The sequence below is a fragment of the Scyliorhinus torazame genome, chromosome 1 (assembly GCF_047496885.1).
Source record: "Scyliorhinus torazame isolate Kashiwa2021f chromosome 1, sScyTor2.1, whole genome shotgun sequence".
Classification (NCBI taxonomy): Eukaryota; Metazoa; Chordata; class Chondrichthyes; order Carcharhiniformes; family Scyliorhinidae; genus Scyliorhinus; species Scyliorhinus torazame.
Genome location: NC_092707.1, coordinates 238,050,821 through 238,070,591, shown reverse-complemented (window position 1 = coordinate 238,070,591; position 19,771 = coordinate 238,050,821). Strand labels below are relative to the sequence as shown.

Below are 19,771 nucleotides of genomic sequence, written 5' to 3'. Positions count from 1 at the left end.
GGGAAGTGACATTGCACATGCATCAGTGGTTCATGATTTCCATTGATAATGTGAACTTGGGAATCGGAACACAAGTTCTAAATTTGCATTTGCCACCAAATTGGAAATGGTAAATCCGGAGGAAGAATGTAACAATTTACAGGAAGAGACTAATAAACTTGCAGAATAGACATGTCCTTGGCAAATTAATTTCAATATAGATCAGTGTGAGGTAATGCATCTTGGTGAGAAGAGTCAGGAGGCGACATGTTGTTTGGGCAATATAAGGCTAAATAGGGTAGAGGACCAAAGAGATCCAGGAACATAGATGGACAAATCACTAGACGTAGTGACACAATTTAATGAAGCTATATAAAGAGTAAACTGAATACTTGGGTTTATTTCCAGAGGGATAGAATTGAAAAGCAGTGAAGTTATATTAAACCTGTATAGAACCTTGGTTAGACTACACTGGGAGTACTGTGGACAATGCGGTTCGTCATCTTATTAAAAAGGATACAAGGAACTGGGGAAGGAACATAGAAGATTCAGAGGGATGATGCCAAAACAGAGAGGTTATACTAATTTGGAAAGATTGAACTCAGAAGCTTTTTGTCTACAAAATTGTGGATAGTGACCTGACAGAGGTCTTTAAGATTAAGTTTGATAAGGTGAACATCATAGATTATCATAGAATTTACAATGCAGAAGGAGGCCATTCGGCCCATCAAGTCTGCACCGGCTCTTGGAAAGAGCACCCTACCCAAGGTCAACACCGCCACCCTATTCCCATAACCCAGTAACCCCACCCAACACTAAGGGCAATTTTGGACACTAAGGGCAATTTATCATGGCCAATCCACCTAACCTGCACATCTTTGGACTGTGGGAGGAAACCGGAGCACCCGGAGGAAACCCACGCACACACGGGGTGGACGTGCAGACTCCGCACAGACAGTGACCCAAGCCGGAATCGAACCTGGGACCCTAGAGCTGTGAAGCAATTGTGCTATCCACAAGGCTACCGTGCTGCCCCTAAAGGGTGCGATCTAATGGCCACGTCATACCGGGCGCAAATCCACGTGAGCCGGTAAGATCACGGGGGAAGCCGAAATCGGGGACCGCGACGGACGCTGATCTGTTTCCGATCTCACCAGCCCGCTTGCGTTAGCGAGACCTGGAACCCAATGCGATGTGCCGAGAAACCAGCAATCGCCAATTAAGGTCAATCTCCATTATTAATGGGAGGGAACCCCTATCGAATGGCCTCCCATGATCGAACTGGCTCCCCAGTGAGCGGTCATTTAACACACCTATTTAAAAACATGTAGCTAGCGCAATGGCTGCTGTGGGAATCGGAGGAGGCAAGTAGCCTTCTTTGAAACCGGGTAATCAGCCAGGAGGGTTGGGGGAGGGGTTGGGGGGGATTGGTAGCAGGCGGAAGTGGGGTGGGGGTGAGATGATGGCAGAAGTCATGTCCTATGTGAAGTGGGCGAGAATGAGGGCCTCCTCGGCCCTCAGGGCATGCCAGACCCTCGCCACCGCTGCCTGCCCTTCATCCTGTAGGTCCTTCCCGGCCCATCCTCCAGACCACCCTGCTCCGGCCCCTCCTCGAAGGTGGCCATGTCTCCACCTCCAGCACGTCGTTGTACCAGGTTGTGGAGAGCATAGCAGACCACCACGAAGAGGGCAACCCTCTGGGGGGTGTACTGCAGTGCATCACCAGAGCGATCGAGGCATCGGAACCACATTTTGAGGAGTCCAATGCGTCGTTCAATGACAGCCCAAGTGGCTACCTGGGCCTCATTGTATCGGGTCTCCGCATCATGTTACCGGCCTCCGTACAGGCTTCATTAGCCTCAACTGGTACTCCTTATCCCCCAAGAGCCAACCTGCCAACCTAGGGTGGTCCTCGAAGAGGCCGGGGATGTCTGACTGTCCCAGGATCTCCCTTGCCCCTCGCACCATAAGCCTATGACCCTAGTATTTGATTCTTCCACCCTGAGAAAAAGCTTCTAACAATCTACTCTGTCCATGCCCCTCATACTTTTGTAGACTTCCATACGTCGCCACTCAACTTCATTGTTACAGTGAGAACGAATCAAGTTTATCCAAATTCTCTTCAGAGATAACAAGGTACAAGTTCCTGTGGGGAGGGGGCGTGCCCTCACAGGAACACACGGAGCTACTGATTCGGGATGCTTTCGTGGCAGGTATGCTTTGTCCCAAATTCGCCAGCGATTGCTGGAAAGAGACTCACCAAGCCTCAAGGAGGCACGGGCCCTCACTGCCTCGTTCGATGTGGCATCGCAGAAAGCTCGTGCCTACGCCCCCGACCGCGCGGCAGCCCCTTGGGCACCGTGGACCCCCGCCACAACCGAACCCCCGGCACCCCCCGCTCCCCCGCAGGCCTGTGCTGCCAGAGCGCCAGATCACTCAGGGGGGCCCCACTGCTACTTTTGTGGGCAAGCGAAACACCCCCGACTGTGCTGCCCGGCCTGCTCAGCCCTCTGTAAAGGGTGCGGCAAAAAGAGGCACTTTGTAGCAGTGTGCCAGGCCCGGGGGAGAACCAGGACCCCAACCTCAACCCCCCCAACGATCCATGTGCGGCCACCGGGCGCCGCCATCTTGGGTTCCGGACTCTATGCGGGAGGGATGGGCACTGCCATTTTGTGCTCCTCCGGCTACGTGCGATCAATGGGCGGCGCCATCTTGTCCACCCCCGACCGTGTGCGACCCGTGGACGCCGCCATCTTGGCTGACGGCTAAGGACTCCGGGATGGACAGCCCACGGGGCCTGAGGAAAACGCCCCGATGCAGCAACAGCGACTGGCTTCGGTGACCTTGGACCAGTCGGGATCCCGAACGCTCCAAACGGCAACAACGACGGTATTCATAAACTGGTACGAGACGCCCTGCCTGATCGACTCTGGGAGCACGGAGAATTTTATACATCCCGATACGGTAAGACGCTGTTCCCTTCAGATCCACCCGAGTAATCAAAAGATTTTCCTGGCAGCAGGATCCCATTCTGTAGAGATCAAAGGGCTCTGCATCGCGAACCTCACGGTGCAGGGGAGGGAGTTCAAGAACTACCGGCTTTACGTCCTCCCCCACCTCTGCACTGCCACACTCCTGGGTTGGATTTCCAATGCAACCTCCAGAGTTTAACGTTTCAATTCGGCGGCCCTATACCCCCACTCACTATCTGTGGCCTCACGACCCTCAAGGTCGACCCGCCTTCCCTGTTTGCGAACCTCACCCCGGATTGCAAACCCGTCACCACTAGGAGCAGACAGTACAGCGCCCAGGAGCGAACCTTTATCCGGTCAGAAGTCCAGCGGCTGCTGAGGGAAGGCATAATCCAGGCCAGCAATAGTCCCTGGAGAGCTCAGGTGGTAGTTGTAAAGACCAGGGAGAAGCAGAGAATGGTTATAGACGATAGTCAAACCATCAATAGGTACACGCAGCTGGATGCGTACCCTCTCCCCCGCATATCCGACATGGTCAATCGGATTGCACAGTACAAGGTCTTTTCCACCGTGGACCTTAAGTCCGCCGATCACCAGCTCCCCATCCGCCCGAGCGACCGCAAATACACTGCTTTTGAAGCAGATGGGCAGCTCTATCACTTTTTAAGCGTTCCATTCGGCATCACTAATGGGATCTCGGTCTGGTTTCCCTGCCTACATACATAGCGATAGGGGGTCCTCCTTCATAAGCGACGAACTGTGTCAATTCCTGCTCAGCAAGGGCATTGCCTCGAGCAGGACAACCAGTTACAACCCCCGGGGTAACGGACAGGTAGAGAGGGAGAATGGAACGGTCTGAAAGACTGTCCTGCTGGCCCTACGGTCCAGAAATTTCTCCCAGTCCCCCGCTGGCAGGAAGCCCTCCCGGACGCCCTTCACTCCATCCGGTCGCTGCTGTGTACCACAACAAATCAAACACCTCACGAACACCCGCCCCCTTGTCTTCCCTAGGAAGTCCTCCTCCGGAAAGTCACTCCCGACCTGGCTGGCAGCCCTGGGACCCATCCTGCTCCGAAAACAAGTGCGGGTACACAAATCGGACCCGTTGGTCGAGAGGGTTCACCTCCTCCACGCGAACCCTCAGTACGCCGACAGGACACGGTCTCTCTGTGGGACCTGGCACCCGCCGGATCTACACACACTTCCCCAACACCAATCACCCCCTCCCTCCCATCGGCGCGCCCAACAGCCGCCCCCTTCCTGGGTGGATCGGTCCTTCCCCCGGCCACGCCGAGGGGTACATAGAACATAGAACATAGAACGATACAGCGCAGTACAGGCCCTTCGGCCCACGATGTTGCACCGAAACAAAAGCCATCTAACCTACACTATGCCATTATCATCCATATGCTTATCCAATAAACTTTTAAATGCCCTCAATGTTGGTGAGTTCACTACTGTTGCAGGTGGCCGCACATGGATCGTTGGGGGGGTTGAGGTTGGGGACCTGGTTCTCCCCCGGGCCTGGCACACTGCTACAAAGTGCCTCTTTTTGCCGCACCCTTTACAGAGGGCTGAGCAGGCCGGGCAGCACAGTCGGGGGTGTTTCGCTTGCCCACAAAAGTAGCAGTGGGGCCCCCCCGAATGATCTGGCGCTCTGGCAGCACAGGCCTGCGGGGGAGCGGGGGGTGCCGGGGGTTCGGTTGCGGCGGGGGTCCACGGTGCCCAAGGGGCTGCCGCGCAGTCGGGGGCGTAGGCACGAGCTTTCTGCGATGCCACATCGAACGAGGCAGTGAGGGCCCGTGCCTCCTTGAGGCTTGGTGAGTCTCTTTCCAGCAATCGCTGGCAAATTTGGGACGAAAGCATACCTGCCACGAAAGCATCCCGAATCAGTAGCTCCATATGTTCCTGTGAGGGCACGCCCCCTCCCCACAGGAACTTGTACCTTGTTATCTCTGAAGAGAGTTTGGATAAAGATCTTTGGTATAAAGATCGGGAGAGCCTTAAAGATAAACAAGAACCTCGGCAGAATATTCATTTTCAGCACTTGGACCCACTTGCCAATGTTAAGTGCAGTGTATCCCACCTCTTAAGATCATCCTTGGCCTCCTCCACCAGCTTCGATAAGTTCCACTTATGCAGTCCCGTCCGTTCCCTCGCTACCTGAATCCCCAAGTACCTAAACCTATCCCTCGCTACCGTAAATGGCATCCCCCCTAAATTAGCCCGCTGTGCCAGCTCATTCACCGGGAATACCTCACTTTTCCCTACATTCAGCTTGTATCCCGAGAACCCTCCATACCTTCCCATTAGGCCCATAATCCTTCTCATACTCTCCAACGGATCCGAACATACAGCAAGATGTCATCGGCATAGAGTGACACCCGATGCTCCCTCTGTCCCCTCATTATCCCCCGCCACTCTGCCGACCCCCTGAGAACCATCGCCAATGGCTCTATGGCCAGCGCAAACAGCAGCGGCGACAGCGGGCACCCCTGTCTCGTACCCCTGTGTAAGTCAAAGCTTCATGAGCTCATATCATTCATCCTCACCCTCGCTCTTGGCGGCACATACAGCAACCGCACCCAAGCCACAAATCTCGATCCAAACCTTCCCAAAACTTCGAACAAGTACCGTCACTCCACCCGATCAAATGCTTCCTCCGTGTCCATGGACACCACCACCTCCGGTACCAGAGCTCTCGACGGATTCATCACGACATTCAGCAGCTGTCTTATATTACTCGCGAGCTGCCTGCCCTTCACGAAGCCTGTTTGATCTTCTGCCACTACCCCCGGGACACAATCCTCCATCCGCCCTGCCAACAACTTAGCCAATACTTTCACATCCGTGTTCAATAGTGGTATGGGTCTATACAACCCACATTCCACCGGACCCTTCCCTTTTTTGGGGATTAGTGTGATTACTGCCTGCTTCATTGTCTCCAGCAACTCCCCCTTCTCCAGTGCTTCATGAAATGAAAAAAATGAAATGAAAATCGCTTATTGTCACAAGTAGGCTTCAAATGAAGTTACTGTGAAAAGCCCCTAGTCGCCACATTCCGGCGCCTGTTCGGGGAGGCTGGTACGGGAATTGAACCGTGCTGCTGGCCTGCCTTGGTCTGCTTTCAAAGCCAGCGATTTAGCCCTATGCTAAACCAGCCCCAAACAGACGTGGTGCCAGGTCCGCTGCAAATTCCTTACAAATTCTGCCGGGTACCCATCCGGCCCAGGGGCCTTCCCCTGGTACTATCCAGCACCTCCCTCAGCCCCACGGGCTCCTCCAACGCCTGCCTCTTTGCTTCCTCCACCTGGGGAAATTCCAGCTCGTCCAGAAACCACCCCATGTCCCCCTCCTCTCTTCCTGGGTCTGCCTCATAAAGTCCCTGGTAATAATCTCTAAATGCCTCATTCATCTTCCCTGGCTCCGACACCACATCCCCAGCCCCAGTCCGTATCTTCAATATTTCCCTGGACGCAGCCTGCCTCCGCAGCTGGTGCGCTAGCATGTGGCTCGCCTTCTCCTCATACTCGTATTGCACCCCCTTGCCCTACGCAGTTGCCCTCTCGCCCACCCCGTTGTCAGCCTGCCAAATTGCCCCTGCAACTTTTTCCTCCTTGCCAATCCCCCCATGGTGGGCACCATCGAATATTCCCTCCACTATCCCGCTCACTAGACGGTCATGTTCCGCCCTCCTTTCCTTATTCGCATGAACCGTAAATGAGATAATTTCTCCCCGGAGCACTGCCTTCAGTGCTTCCCAAAAAATGCCCGCCGACACCTCCCCATTCCGATTGAACGCCACATAATCCCTAATTGCCAACTGCACCTTATTACAAAAACCTCCATCTGCCAAAAACTCTGATTCAAACCTCCACTCCGGCCTCTGCTCTCGTCCCATACTGAACCAAATATCCAGCCAGTGGGGTGCATGGTCCAAGATAACTATCCCCGCATACCCTGCCCCCTCCACCCCAAACAAAATCTCCCGACTCACTACAAAGTAATCAATCCTCGAATACACCTTATAGACGTGTGAAAAGAAGGAAAACTCCCTTCACCCTGGGTTCTGAAAGCGCCATTAATCCACCTTACCCATCCTCTCCATAAACCCCCCCAGCTCCCTCGCAATTCGTAACCTACCCATCGACCTGGGCCTCGATCTGTCCACCCTCGGTCCCAGGACAGTTAAAATCTCCTCCCATGATCAACTGGTGAGTGGCCAAATCCGAGTGGCCAGCAACCCCCTCATAAAACCCACATCATCCCAATTTGGGGCATTCACATTTACCAACACTACCGGTGCCCCTTCCAATACCCCACTCACAATCACATATCTCCCACCTGGATCCCTCACCTCCTTCGCACTCACGAATCCCATTTTTTTGCACATTAAAATCGCCACACCCCTCAATTTCGAACCAAACCCCGAGTGAAAAACCTGCCCAACCCACCCCTTCCTTAACCTAACCTGGTCCTTCACACGGAGGTGTGTCCCCTGCAAAAAGACAACCCCGCTTTCAAGCTCCTGAGGTGCGCAAACGCCCGTGACCTTTTAACCGGCCCATTCAGTCCCGGACGTTCCACGTTACCAACCTTACCGGAGGCTTGCACCTCCAATCCCCTCTACCGTCCGTCATCTTCCGCACTTAACTCCTGCCCCTTTAATTCCATTCTGTACCTAGCCCATCCCAGATGGCCCCTTTCTTTGCCCTTGACCATGTCATCTCTCACCCCCTGCTGCGTCGCAGAACCCCCCCCCCTCGCTTTTCCCCTTCCCCTTCATCCCCCCAACTTCCCCTTTCCCCCCTCCCCCCCGGCCACCCCTCTTGGCCTTCTCCCCCACCACCTCACGTCCGTTCACCAGCATAACCCGCCAGCGCGGCTGCCCCTGCCCAAAGGCACATCCTAATGACCTCCTCCCCCCCCCCCCCCCCCACCCAAACAAGGACTTCTCCTGAACTCCAGGTAGCCTTCTACAAAAGCAAACAAACAGATGTTAAACACAAACCGTCCCATAAAACAGGAGGGGGGGATGGGAACATCCATCCCCACATAAACGTTTCACCCCTACAACTCCTTACAATCTCAACATTTGAACAGAACCCCCCCCCTAACAAAAAAGGCGAAAATCCCCCACTCCCTACACCCACTTCAAACATGCTCCCGACCATTCCAATGTGCCAGCACCCCGGTTTCCAAACATTGTCCACTCAGTTCTCCCCCAGTTTATGCTCCTTAATGACGTCTTCGGCCACTTCTGGGGTCTCGAAATAATACTCCTGGCCTCCGATCGTCACCCATAATTTCGCCGGGTAGAGCACCCCAAACTTGATCTGCCGCTGGTTCAGCACCGCCTTGGCCTTGTTGAAACCTGCCTGCCGTTTTGCCAACTCGGCTCCGATGTCCTGATAAATCCGGACGTTATTTCCCTCCCAGTCGCAGCTACGCTTCTCCCTGGCCCACCGTAGAATTTTCTCTTTCTCCACAAATTTATGGAGTCTCACGATCACCGCCCGCCGCGGCTCCCCAGCTCTAGGCTTCGGCCTCAGAGACCTCTGCGCTCGGTCCACTTCAGGTGCCTTATCGAGCACCCCTTCTGCCACCAGTCCCGCCAGTATCCTCGAGACGTACCTCGTGGCACTCACACCTTCCACTCCTTCAGGCAGGCCCACTATTTGCAGGTTCTGTCTTCTCGAGGTATTCTCCTGCTCCTCAACCTTTCCCCTTAACGTTTTACAAAGGTCTCCTAGGAGCCTCACCTCTGCCTCCAGAGCCACCACACGATCACTGTGGTCCGTGATCACTCCTTCAATCTCCCAAATCTGTGGCCTTTGCTCCTCCAAACACCTCTCCATCCACTCCAAAGTACTCTTCAGGGGTGCCACAGCTTCTGCATTGGCCTTTGCATGATCCTCATGCATTTCTTCCTCTGTTTATGGAATTCCTCCTTGATAAAAGTCAGCAGTTCCTGTATCTGGGGCTTTCCAGCTTGCCCCTCCCCCGCCTGCATGCTGGAAGAGGCTGTTGCTGAAGCACAAGACTGTTTCAACTTTCCAGCCAAATTTCTCACTGTTTTCTGCCGGGTCTGGCGATCAGGAGACATTCCATTCCAAGGGGTAAACTACTCCTCTAACATTCACCTGTGTCTTTTCATCAAAATTCCACCCAGATCTGTGTGAAAAGAGCCCTTTTCTGTGACTTTAAGCAGGAATAGCCCTGTATGTGACCACTCACTCCATGGTCACAACCGGAAGTCTCCATCTAAACACCTCCTGTTCACAGACGGACAAGAGGAGAAATCACGACTGTTTAAATTCAATTCCTTCCTGTCTGTTATATTTGATTAAGCAACTTTATTGTATTGCCCTGACCCATATTTCTTGATATCAGTATAAAATAGTGACTAGGGTTACAGTTAAGGTTAAGGTTAGTTAACAGAACAAGGTGACACAATATTAAAATTATAGCTCGGCCATTCTGGGAAGATTTCCGGTTTCAGGGTGATGGAAACCTGGAACTCTCCTGTGTAAAAGCTTTGGACACTGGGTTAATGGAAATATTTAAAACTGCGAGGAACAGATTGTGTTAGGTATGGAATCTGGAATCAAGGCAGATAAATTGAGCCGAGATATAGATTTGCCATGATCTAATTGATTTCTGCATTTGTGCATTTGTGCTCTTTTGTTGCTGCATAGCAGTAGCACCAGTTGTCATTTTTGCATTTTGGTTACAGGGGAGTGCATGTTCTGCAGTGGCGAGAAGTATCGTGGTAAAATTTCACAAACAGAGGATGGTGTCACATGTCAGCGCTGGGATTCACAAACACCTCATCTTCATGGGTACACCTCAAACTCGTAAGTAAGAGAATGAGGCAAATAATTCACTGTCTGTATTTTCATTTCTAGTTCTTTGATTATTTGGTATCATTATTTGGAATAAAACTCCTTCCCTGAAACTGAATGAAGGTACATAAATACTTGTTGAATATGAAGTCTGGGCCTGCTAATAAATCACTAGTTTATTGTTTGTGTTACAATCCTGAAAGGGACCGTTGACAATTAAAGAGAAAACTGAACCTTGTTTTAGCCACACGATTTCCCATTTTTAGACACAAAAACTTTATTGTATATTTTAAAAATAAATACATAAAGCCTTACACTTTATAAAAATTGTGGATGTGGGATTGCTGGTTGGCCCTTCAGAATGTGGTGGTGAGTTGCCTTCTTAAGCCCCTGCAGTCCCTGAGGTATGGGTACCCTGACAGTGCTCTTAGGCAGGGTATTCCAGGATTTTAAACCAGTGACAGTGAAAGAATGGCGATACACGGAGACATAGAAGCTAGGAGCAGGAGGCCTTTTGGCCCTTCGAGCCTGCTCCGCCATTTATCACGATCATGGCTGATCATCCAACTCAATAGCCCAATCCTGCTTTCTCCTCATAACCTTTGATTCCATTCGCCCCAAGTGCTATATCCAGCCGCCTCTTGAACATATTCAGTGTTTTAGCATCAACTACTTCCTGTGGTAATGAATTCCACAGGCTCACCACTCTTTGGGTGAAGAAATGTCTCCACCTCTGTCCGAAAGTACATTGTTGATTGTTGGAAAACCATCTGGCTTCAGGATTTGGGCAGCTGGGTACTGGAATCCACGGTGAAGTCACCTTTCATATCACTTCTTACCCTTTAAATTCAGCAATTCCCTTTGTTCTTCCATAAAGCCAGACACTAACTTGTCATCAGGGTTCTCACTTTTTAAAACTGACTCTGAACTACTCTGTTAAAATTTGAACTCCTCTGATCACCATTTTCTTCTGTGTCTGCATGTGTACTTTAACTAGCTCATTTTTCTGATCTTGTCCATACTTTCTCTGCATTTTTAATTCAGATGGCTTTACATTAACTGCCATTAACTTTTTCTTTTCAGCCCGTGTCATCTCTTAAATTAGCAGGCTGAGTTCCTGACTCTGTGCATACATCTTCAATTGAAACATTAATCGCAGTATCAGGCTTACAGAAAGTAGTCGGGTCTTTTATGTTACCCAGATTATAACCGATGCAATGTCAATTTCAACAGCCTCATTGGACTTTTCCCAAAGCTATTGGAGACCTTATCGTCAGCCAAATAATTTCCTAACAAGAAATCAACACCTTCAAAGGAACAAGAAAGACTGACAGCCACAGCAACAGGACTAATAGTTAAGGAACATTTTAAATAAACCTTATACAAAGGAGCTGGTAAATCACTTCCATCAATAGCCTGAATCAATATCTTTTTAGTCAGCAAACGTTTTGGACAGAGGTTCACCTGCCAACATCAATGACTGTACTAAGGATAATAATCAATTTGCCTGCCTCACCAGATAAACATGTGTTAATTTTACCCTCGAGCAAAACATTTCTATAACTTTCTATCACCTGATGCATTCTCTCAGTGAATGTAGGAGAAACTCCCTGATTTTTGTGAATTCTCCTGGTCAGGGCATTACCACCCGGTGGAACATCTCATAACTGGACAAACATGGCAGGCTTGGTTTTTAACTTCATGTGCCCTTTCTTGTGGCAGAAGTGGCATGTCAGTCCATTTGAATTAAACCTGTCCTTCGAACTTCAATGAACATGGAAAGGGCATGCATCTTTACATTCTCTCCTTTCTCAGTTCCTTACTTCTTCTCATCAGTGACCTTCCTCTCATTCCACTGTCTCTGAAAGGTTCCATAGTGGGACCTAGTAAAAATCATCCTATGAGTTAACTTAAAAGTATCTGCCATTACCAAGGTTTCCTTTAATTTACAATGTTTCTCACATTCCAGATGAGACCTTAACCCCAAAGGGACACTATTCTTGAATTCCTCCAGCAACATCATCTCTCTTAGGGAATCAAATTTCTGTTCCACCTCCATTGATCATTTTCTTTTCCCTGGCAAATTGTAATCCAGGCCTCACATGTTCGCTTTCTCAAATTTCTAAATTTCTGCCTGTAGACCTTTGGTACCAACTAATAAGTGTTGACTAAAGCAGACTTTACTTCCTCGTAATCACAGGAGTTCTCTACTGAAAAGATGAGTACACCTCGAAAGCTTTCCTTACCAAAACACTTTGTAAGAGCATATGCACAATGTTTAGCACCATTGCTTCACAGTGCCAGGGTCCCAGATTCCATTCCGAATTGGATCACTGTCTGTGTGGAGTCTGCATATTCTCCCCATGTCTGCGTGGGTTTTCTCCGGGTGCTCCGGTTTCTTCCCACAAGTCCCGAAAGACGTGCTGTTAAGTAATTTGGACATTCTGAATTCTCCCTCTGTGTGGCGACTAGGGGATTTTCACAGTAACTTCATTGCAGTGTTAATGTAAGCCTACTTGTGACAATAAAGATTATTATTATTATCCCACTGTTCTTTCGGCCAATTCAGACTTGTGACAATTTTCTCAAATGACACCCTCTCTCACTTGGATCACATCAATACTGATGACGTAGCTTTCCAGAATTCCTTTTCAAACAACCGACCAACAACAGCTGGTTTACAATCTGACCCTCTTATACTAACTCTCAGCTCTTTTGCATGTCTGAGCTATTCACACCACTTTGATGAATTTCTCTTGTTTACTCGATCATACATCACTTCCTCAAGAAAACTGGAATTCTATTTTTCTTCTTACTGCCAAATAGAAAACTGACCTTTTTGTATAGATTTGGCTTGTTCCAGAACCCTCCATGAGTTTGATAGCTATATCCTGCTGCAGAACTTCTTTTTGTCTGTATCTATGTGCTGATCACCTTCTGTCTCCCGCTCTCTACTGTAAACAGCATCAGTTCTGAACCTCCCTGTTGGTAATGCTTCCAGGTTAAGGTCCACCAGGTGACATGGACCATATTTCCTAATGCAAGTGAAAATTAATTAATCCTTTTACAATTGATGCAAACTCTTAAAAGTCCTTCTCAAACATTCTTAAAACAATTGTAGCATCCACTCAAATTATACATTTTCTTTATTGTGTAGCTTCTGGGTCAAAGTTCATTGTAATATCCACTCTTGGAAAAACAAAATACTTATTCAATTAGTCCTTGATGGTCAGAACTACTATTGTGTGAGAACTTTACTCCAATGTGCAGCGGTGATTGCAAATTAGCCTATCCTGCCTATAAATTCAGATGCTATATCTTACAATACTTGTGTCAATACATTGCCTGGTAACTTAAAACAATTTATTTGAATTCAAATCCCTCCAAGATCTCACCTCACCCTTTCTCTATTACATTATCGAGCCCTACAGCTCTCCCAAGACCTTTGTCCTCCTCCAATTCTGGAGCCTTGCACAACTCTGGCTTTATCTTCCATTGGCAGTGATGCCTTTGGGCTTTAAGCTTTGGAATTCCCACCCTAAACCTCGCCACCTCATGACCTTTCTGGCCTCCTTTAGGCCGCTCCATAAATCCTACCACTTCGCCCAAGGTTTTGGTCACATTTCCCAATACTCCATCTCCTTTTGGCTCAGTGTCAGTTCTTTTCTGATTACACCTGTGAAGCTCTTTGGGACATTTTACTATGTTAAAGGCCCTGTATAAATCTGAGCTGTGGTTGTTGCCCCTGATCTGCACTTGAAAATGGATATGTTTGTGAACACAGCATTTTCCTGATCACACCGTGCAATCCTCAGAGACACAAGGTAATGGGTGGGATTTTCTGGGCCCCCACACAGTATATTTTCCGACGCAGAGGTAGCCCGCCATTAGCCAGTGAGGGATCTTCAAGTCCTGCCAATGTCTACGGGGTTTTGCATGCCCCACACCCTTCGCCGCCGAGGAATGCACTGTGAAGGGTCGCCATCGGCGGGACCAGAAGATCCCACTGGCGGGAAAGGTTGGAAAAGTTCAACCAATATCCAGATTTTTTTTGCAAAAAGTAAAAATAAAGATCTTCAGTTTTCCAGATAAATATCTCGAGGAGAACTACTGTCGGAATCCAGATTGGGAACCTCGGCCGTGGTGTTTCACAACTGACTCCAACAACCGGTGGGCATTCTGCAGTATTCCACGGTGTGGTACGTGTCTCAGTTTCTTCGTACGTGCCCTTTAGGATCTGGGTAATACAGTGAGTTAGCACACTGCCATTTCACTTTTCAGACTTGGTTATTTGACCCGAGCTAGTCTAATGAGTGAAAGACGTCTTCTGTAGCCTTCAGGTGCTTTACATTCACTGCAATACTGAAAGAATCGCAGCACTGTTGCAGGTGAAGGATTCAATGGTAGTATTTAAAACAATACAGGGTAGTTGCAGGTAGGCAATCTATACCAAAAAAAGACCATTGGGTATGTGTAGAACAGTGGACTAAACAGCTGGCTTGTAATGCAGAACAATGCCAGCAGTGCGGGTTCCTCTCCGAACAGGTGCCGGAATGTGGCGACTAGGGGCTTTTCACAGTAACTTTACTGAAGCCTACGTGTGACAATAAGTGATTATTATTATTATCGCATGGTTAAAACCTCAGGTTTTCTCAATGTATTTCCTCTCCTCTGCTCTAAAACCCACTCCAGTCAATATGAGAGCCATTGACTGCTCCGTCCTCTCCTCAGACACTACTTTCTCTATTAACTGCTTCCATCAAATTCTGTTTTTGTCTGGAATTTCAAGCATCTGCAGTTCTTTGTTGTTTTTGTTACTGCTCATATGATATTTTAAAAGAAATGGTGGTAAAGTGGCTAATATGTTTGGAAGAGACTGTTTCTTTGCAGCGTGTTGTGTTAGAAACCAAATCAAGCCAATGTTGAAGATTTCTAAATCCTATCTATGTGAATTCATCCTGCTCCGGACAGGTTGTCACAACTTGGGGCCGGATTCACCATTTTTGAGACTACGTATTGACACCAGCAGAGGATGTGTGGAGTTTTACGACAAAGAAATCAGCGCAACAGCTGCACCTATCCAGCAACTCTTAAGGGGCTAGCACCGCGCCAGGTGGAAAGCAAGCAATTCCAGGAAAAATGGTGTTGGATTCGTAGGGTCCGTCATTGGCACTCATGAGGCTCACACACCGCAGCCGCACTTAAACGGTCCTTCACCCACACACACCGTCGCAGCCAATAAGATGTCTGGAAGGAGAACAGCACCACGGTTCAGGGACGCTGAGCTGTAAATCCTCCTGGACGCGGTGGAGGAGAGGCGGATAACCCTGTACCCCGTCCCGGGAGGAAGCCGACAGGCTCTGCCATTCGCCATGCCTGGGCGTAGGTGGCAGAGGCGGCCAGCACCGTGGACAACGAAGCCCGGACTAGCATGAGGTGCCGGCCAGGGTGAGATGACTGCTCAGTGCCGCTGGCACTAACCCCCCCCACACACCCCTAACCCAGCCCCTTCCCCCTCCCGGGGCAAGGCCGAACCCTCACCCTGTCCCACATGCCAGCACCCATGCCATCCGCCATGGCCGGATGCCCTGGCCACTAAGGCAACTACCCAACTGTAGCGCACAAAGACTCCGTGAGACGAATAGAGTGAAGTCGATGAGGCTTTATTAAGCGTGTCTGTTCCCCCGCAGCTCAATAGTAGACTGGCCTGCGGGGGAGGACTCCGGCTTCTTATACTCCGCCTTCAGGGTGGAGCTAGAGGTCAACGGCCAACCAGGACCCGGGATCTGTCAGCCAATGACATTAGGGCTTCCAGTCCCACATGACCCCCAATACATACTGTGGTGTTGGGTGCTCTGGTGCACAGATGAGCCAACACAGTTGTATGTGGTACAACTCTATTTTATTATAACTCTTATAATACAGTTCGTACTGGACACTCTGCACGTGCTGTCTCCCTGAGTGTCCCCGGCAATAGCTGTGTCCTGGTTCTCCTCTGCCGCTCTTACTGACCACACAGGGGTCGTGTCTGTGCTTTTATATCTTTCTGTCATTGGTTGTGGTGTTGTGTGTTCTGATTTGTCTGTTGGTGTGTCTATCATGATGTGTGTGTTTGAATATCATGACATCCCCCCTTTTTACAAAGACAAGTGCCTACGTGGTTATAAATATAATTGTGTCGTGAGTGCATCTAAGAGTGTGCGTTTGTGTTGTGTACAGCGTGTGTTTATGACGTAACTATTTACATGGGGCGATGTCGGGTGCGTCACACTAACAAGGTTGTACCATAACAAAACTTGGATGGGAGAGAAAAAAAAACTTGAACATTGGTCCGGTCAGACGATATCTGGAACAATAAACAACAACAGGTTATAATACAGAAGTGTTTGACTTTTTGAACGTATTAACAGCGTTATAAGTCCAGTCTAATGGGTGACCGCCTCAAGAATGGGCTGGTCCTCAAGCCGGTTCAGCTGTGGAGATTTGGGGTCACACTGGTTCACCTTGGACTGTTGTGGGTGATGCTGTTGCCGAAGTCTCTACTTTACCATTTGTTGTACTTCATGCAGTGCTTGGTTTTTTTCATTCTTACAAATATAACATTCAACATCTTTGTTAGTGGTGCCCTGGCTGTGGTTTGGTTCTGGTGGCGATGGAAGGGGCATGATCCGTGGCATCTCCACGAAGTCATCCTTGGGAACCAGTGGCGGCACAAAGCCCGCTGATTGCGCCTACGCACCAATCCATCCGCCCTGCATGCCAGGAACAAGGTGGAGTCTGTTTTCTTTTTATGTTTGTGGTGGACGGCATCTTGTAGCCGATGGATCGTTGCCATCGAAGTAGCACCATCACTAATATCATGCAAGGCGATGACTGTGCCAGATGTGGAAGTTGGCCAAGACCGTGTACGCTGGTTCCGGCCACCTGCTGTGCCGGAAGGGCGACTCCGCAGAGAAACGTCGAAGCATGTCGCCTTGGATAGAGAATTGTTGCTCGCATCAACGTCTGGCGATGGCGCGAGTTGGTGTGTCCATCTTGGACCGCCGGTGCTGGTTGCCACTGCCGACCCAGTGGGACTGCCACGCGATCCATTCCCTGTCGCCGTGGCATCTGCCGTCACCCTGAGCGTGCCATCACCGAGGTCGCGACACCGCCCGTCCGGAGCAAGGTCTGGCGTGCGCAGATCAGAGTCGGCGCTTGGCTGCTCCCCATCTGGAGTCCGGTCTGCCTTCCGTCGATGCCCCCCGTCCGGAGTCCCAACAGGTTCACTGGAGGCAGCCGAGATTCCCTGAAGCTGCACTTCTGGAGTCGGAACATGCAGGAATGCACCAACCAGTGGAGAGGCTCGAGCCATCGAGGGTGGAGGCGGTGCGCCGCCACCGCAGCCGTCAGTGGTCCCACCGTGATCGTTGAGTGCCTCGGTACGCACTAGGCGAGGTCTGTCACCTTGCACCTTTTGCATGGGAAGTGGGATGCTGTCGTCACTCGTCTCACATCCCGTGGATAGATCGTCATTAGCAGCTTGCTGTTCACTAGGGTTGGGTAAATTGTCAGAGTTTTCATCTGGTGGTGCACACCATGTCGGTGGACTGTCATTGTCTTGCCATTGTCCTTCATTTGGGCTTTTCTTCTTTGGAACTTTAAATCTTCCCCCAGACATTGCAGAACCTTGTTTATTACCCCCAAATTCTCCCATATGTATGGTCTCGAATATAGTATCCACTGTTTCTATCGACATTGTACCATTTTCCAAAGAACATTCCGTTTCACTTTTCTTCTCAGGTACCTCATATGTGACTTTGTTTGATGTACATGCCTTCATGGTCTCTGGGTCTGATTTTGCTGGGACTGGCATGGTCACAGTCTCTCTTTTACTGTTCTCAATTGCCCACATTATACTCCCCATACATAACTGCTTAATCACTGGGGTTAGTGTGGTACAATGGATAATCGGGTCGACCTTATCTGCATCTTCATCATTAGTGGAAAGCACACTTGGTTCACTTGAAACTGCTGTGGGTGTTAAATTCGTTATCTGGCTACTCGATGTCGGTGTCCTCAGGATTCTTGCTCCAATGTTCTGCTCAATAATCAGTGGAGTGTGTATAGGTTCAATGCAATTAATGTTCCCCTCCAGGTTTGAAGAGTCATTACTGACTAACTGCTGGTCTCCGAAGTTGGGATTTTGCGGCATTGTGTTGAAGGGAGACATTTGTCCCTGCTGTAGATATGAGTCAGGTTGTGTTATTTCCATTACCTGAGGATCAATGTCTTGTCCATTTTTTCGATCCGTACTAAAACACTGGCAATTCTCAGTCTGCTCCTTGCAAGTTAAACATACAATTAATTTCGTTAGCAAATCCTCAGCATCCTTCTGTGGCCGTGCTGCATTATTAATCTCTGTTCGGCTACAATGATCCTGAAGGTCAGCGCATAAACCTTTTTTCTTCGGGCTTGGACGAGGCGATTCCTTTGGCTTGTCTTCAGTTGGGCTTGAACAGTCTTCAGCGCTGTGCCCTTTATTGTAGCATGAGAGACCGTCATGGTCATGCTGCTGTGTAGTGGAGCATGGTAGGCTGTTATAGCCTTCTTGCTGTTCACGGGAGCATGGCAGACTTGCATCGTCTGCCGCTGGTTGGTCAGGAGAGGTTGCTAGACCCTCATGGTCTTGTTCCTGCAAGGACTGCGTTCTGGAGTCTTGCGTTCCTTCCATCGTGGAGTCCGTCCACGAGCTCTCTGTGGAGGCTTGTGACACTGGAGTCACTTCTTGTTCGTGCAAGGACTGCGCTCTGGAGTCTTGCGTTGCTTCTATCGTGGAGGCTGTCCACGAGCTCTCTGTGGAGACTTGTGACACTGGAGTCACTTCTTGTTCGTGCAAGGACTGCGCTCTGGAGTCTTGCGTTACTTCTATCGTGGAGGCTGTCCACGAGCTTGCTGTGGAAGCTTGTGACACTGGAGTCACTTCTGGTTCATGCGAGGACTGCACTCTGGAGTCTTGCATGTCTTCTTTCATAGAGTCGGGAACGTTGAGCGGGACGTGGACCACGCTCTGTGTGGCAGCAGGGCACTCTCCGTGTGCTTGCACCGCTCCCTGTCTGGTAATGTCAGGCTGCAGCATCATCCGGTACTGATAAGTTGGAACGTCATATCTGCTGGGTTGAAGATCCTCAAATCCGAAAAATGAATCCGCATCTGCGTCGGATTCAATATGGGGGCCGCCAATGTGCAACACGAAAGGTTCGTCCGAGTCATAGTCATATAGGACCACGGAGCTATCATTGGGCTCGCGAGGTCCGGAAACACTGTAAAAATCGTCATCGAAGTGTTCAAGGTCGGAATCATCGGCTTGTGCGTAGGTAACTGCTTGTCGGAGGGTTCTTCGGAGGTAAAATTCATCTCCTGGGTCAATTTGCGGCACTGCGCTGTCATTCCAGGTGAGGGAAGGTTGTTTTACAGCTTTAACAGATTTTTGTTTTTTTGATTTGGGACGTTTCCCTTTTAAATTGGATTTGGGACATTTCCTTTTTAAATTGATCCAGTCTTGGGCCTCTGACATCCTGACGCTCGGTATGTAGCACGTAGGAAGCGACTGCGCATGCTCAGATCGCTGTTCCTTTACCGATGGCCGTTTTCTTAACTGCGCATGCGCACCATATTGCGCATGCGCAAACGAAACTTCCGGTTCTGCGCACTTCTCGCGCAACTGTGCTAGCGTTATACCTTTAGCAAGATGGCCGCCGACCTCGACCCAGCCTTTTCTCAGGCCCGGGATTTCGGGCTCCGGGATCCCAGCCACGTGGTGAGTACTGCAGCTTTTCTTACCTTTAAGTCTCCATTGGATTGCGTATTCTTCACAGTACTTGGCGAATTTGCCCATGACTGCCTGGTAATCGTGCCTTTGCTGCCTCCTGAAGAACCTGAACCTTCTGAACATTGCTCTTGCCCTTGCACCGGCGACGATGAGGAGAAATTCAA

At 49.8% G+C, this 19,771-nt stretch overlaps 1 protein-coding gene across 1 annotated transcript in view; it reads left to right on the top strand.

The window, feature by feature from the left end:
• The window catches only part of LOC140419719 (plasminogen-like), a 181,888-nt gene that overhangs the window by 54,667 nt on the left and 107,450 nt on the right, over positions 1-19,771 (top strand). Inside the window, exons 6-7 of the mRNA XM_072503660.1 lie at positions 9,688-9,808; positions 13,877-13,995. Coding sequence (XP_072359761.1) covers positions 9,688-9,808; positions 13,877-13,995 — 240 coding nt within the window. The remainder of the gene's footprint in view (positions 1-9,687; positions 9,809-13,876; positions 13,996-19,771) is intronic.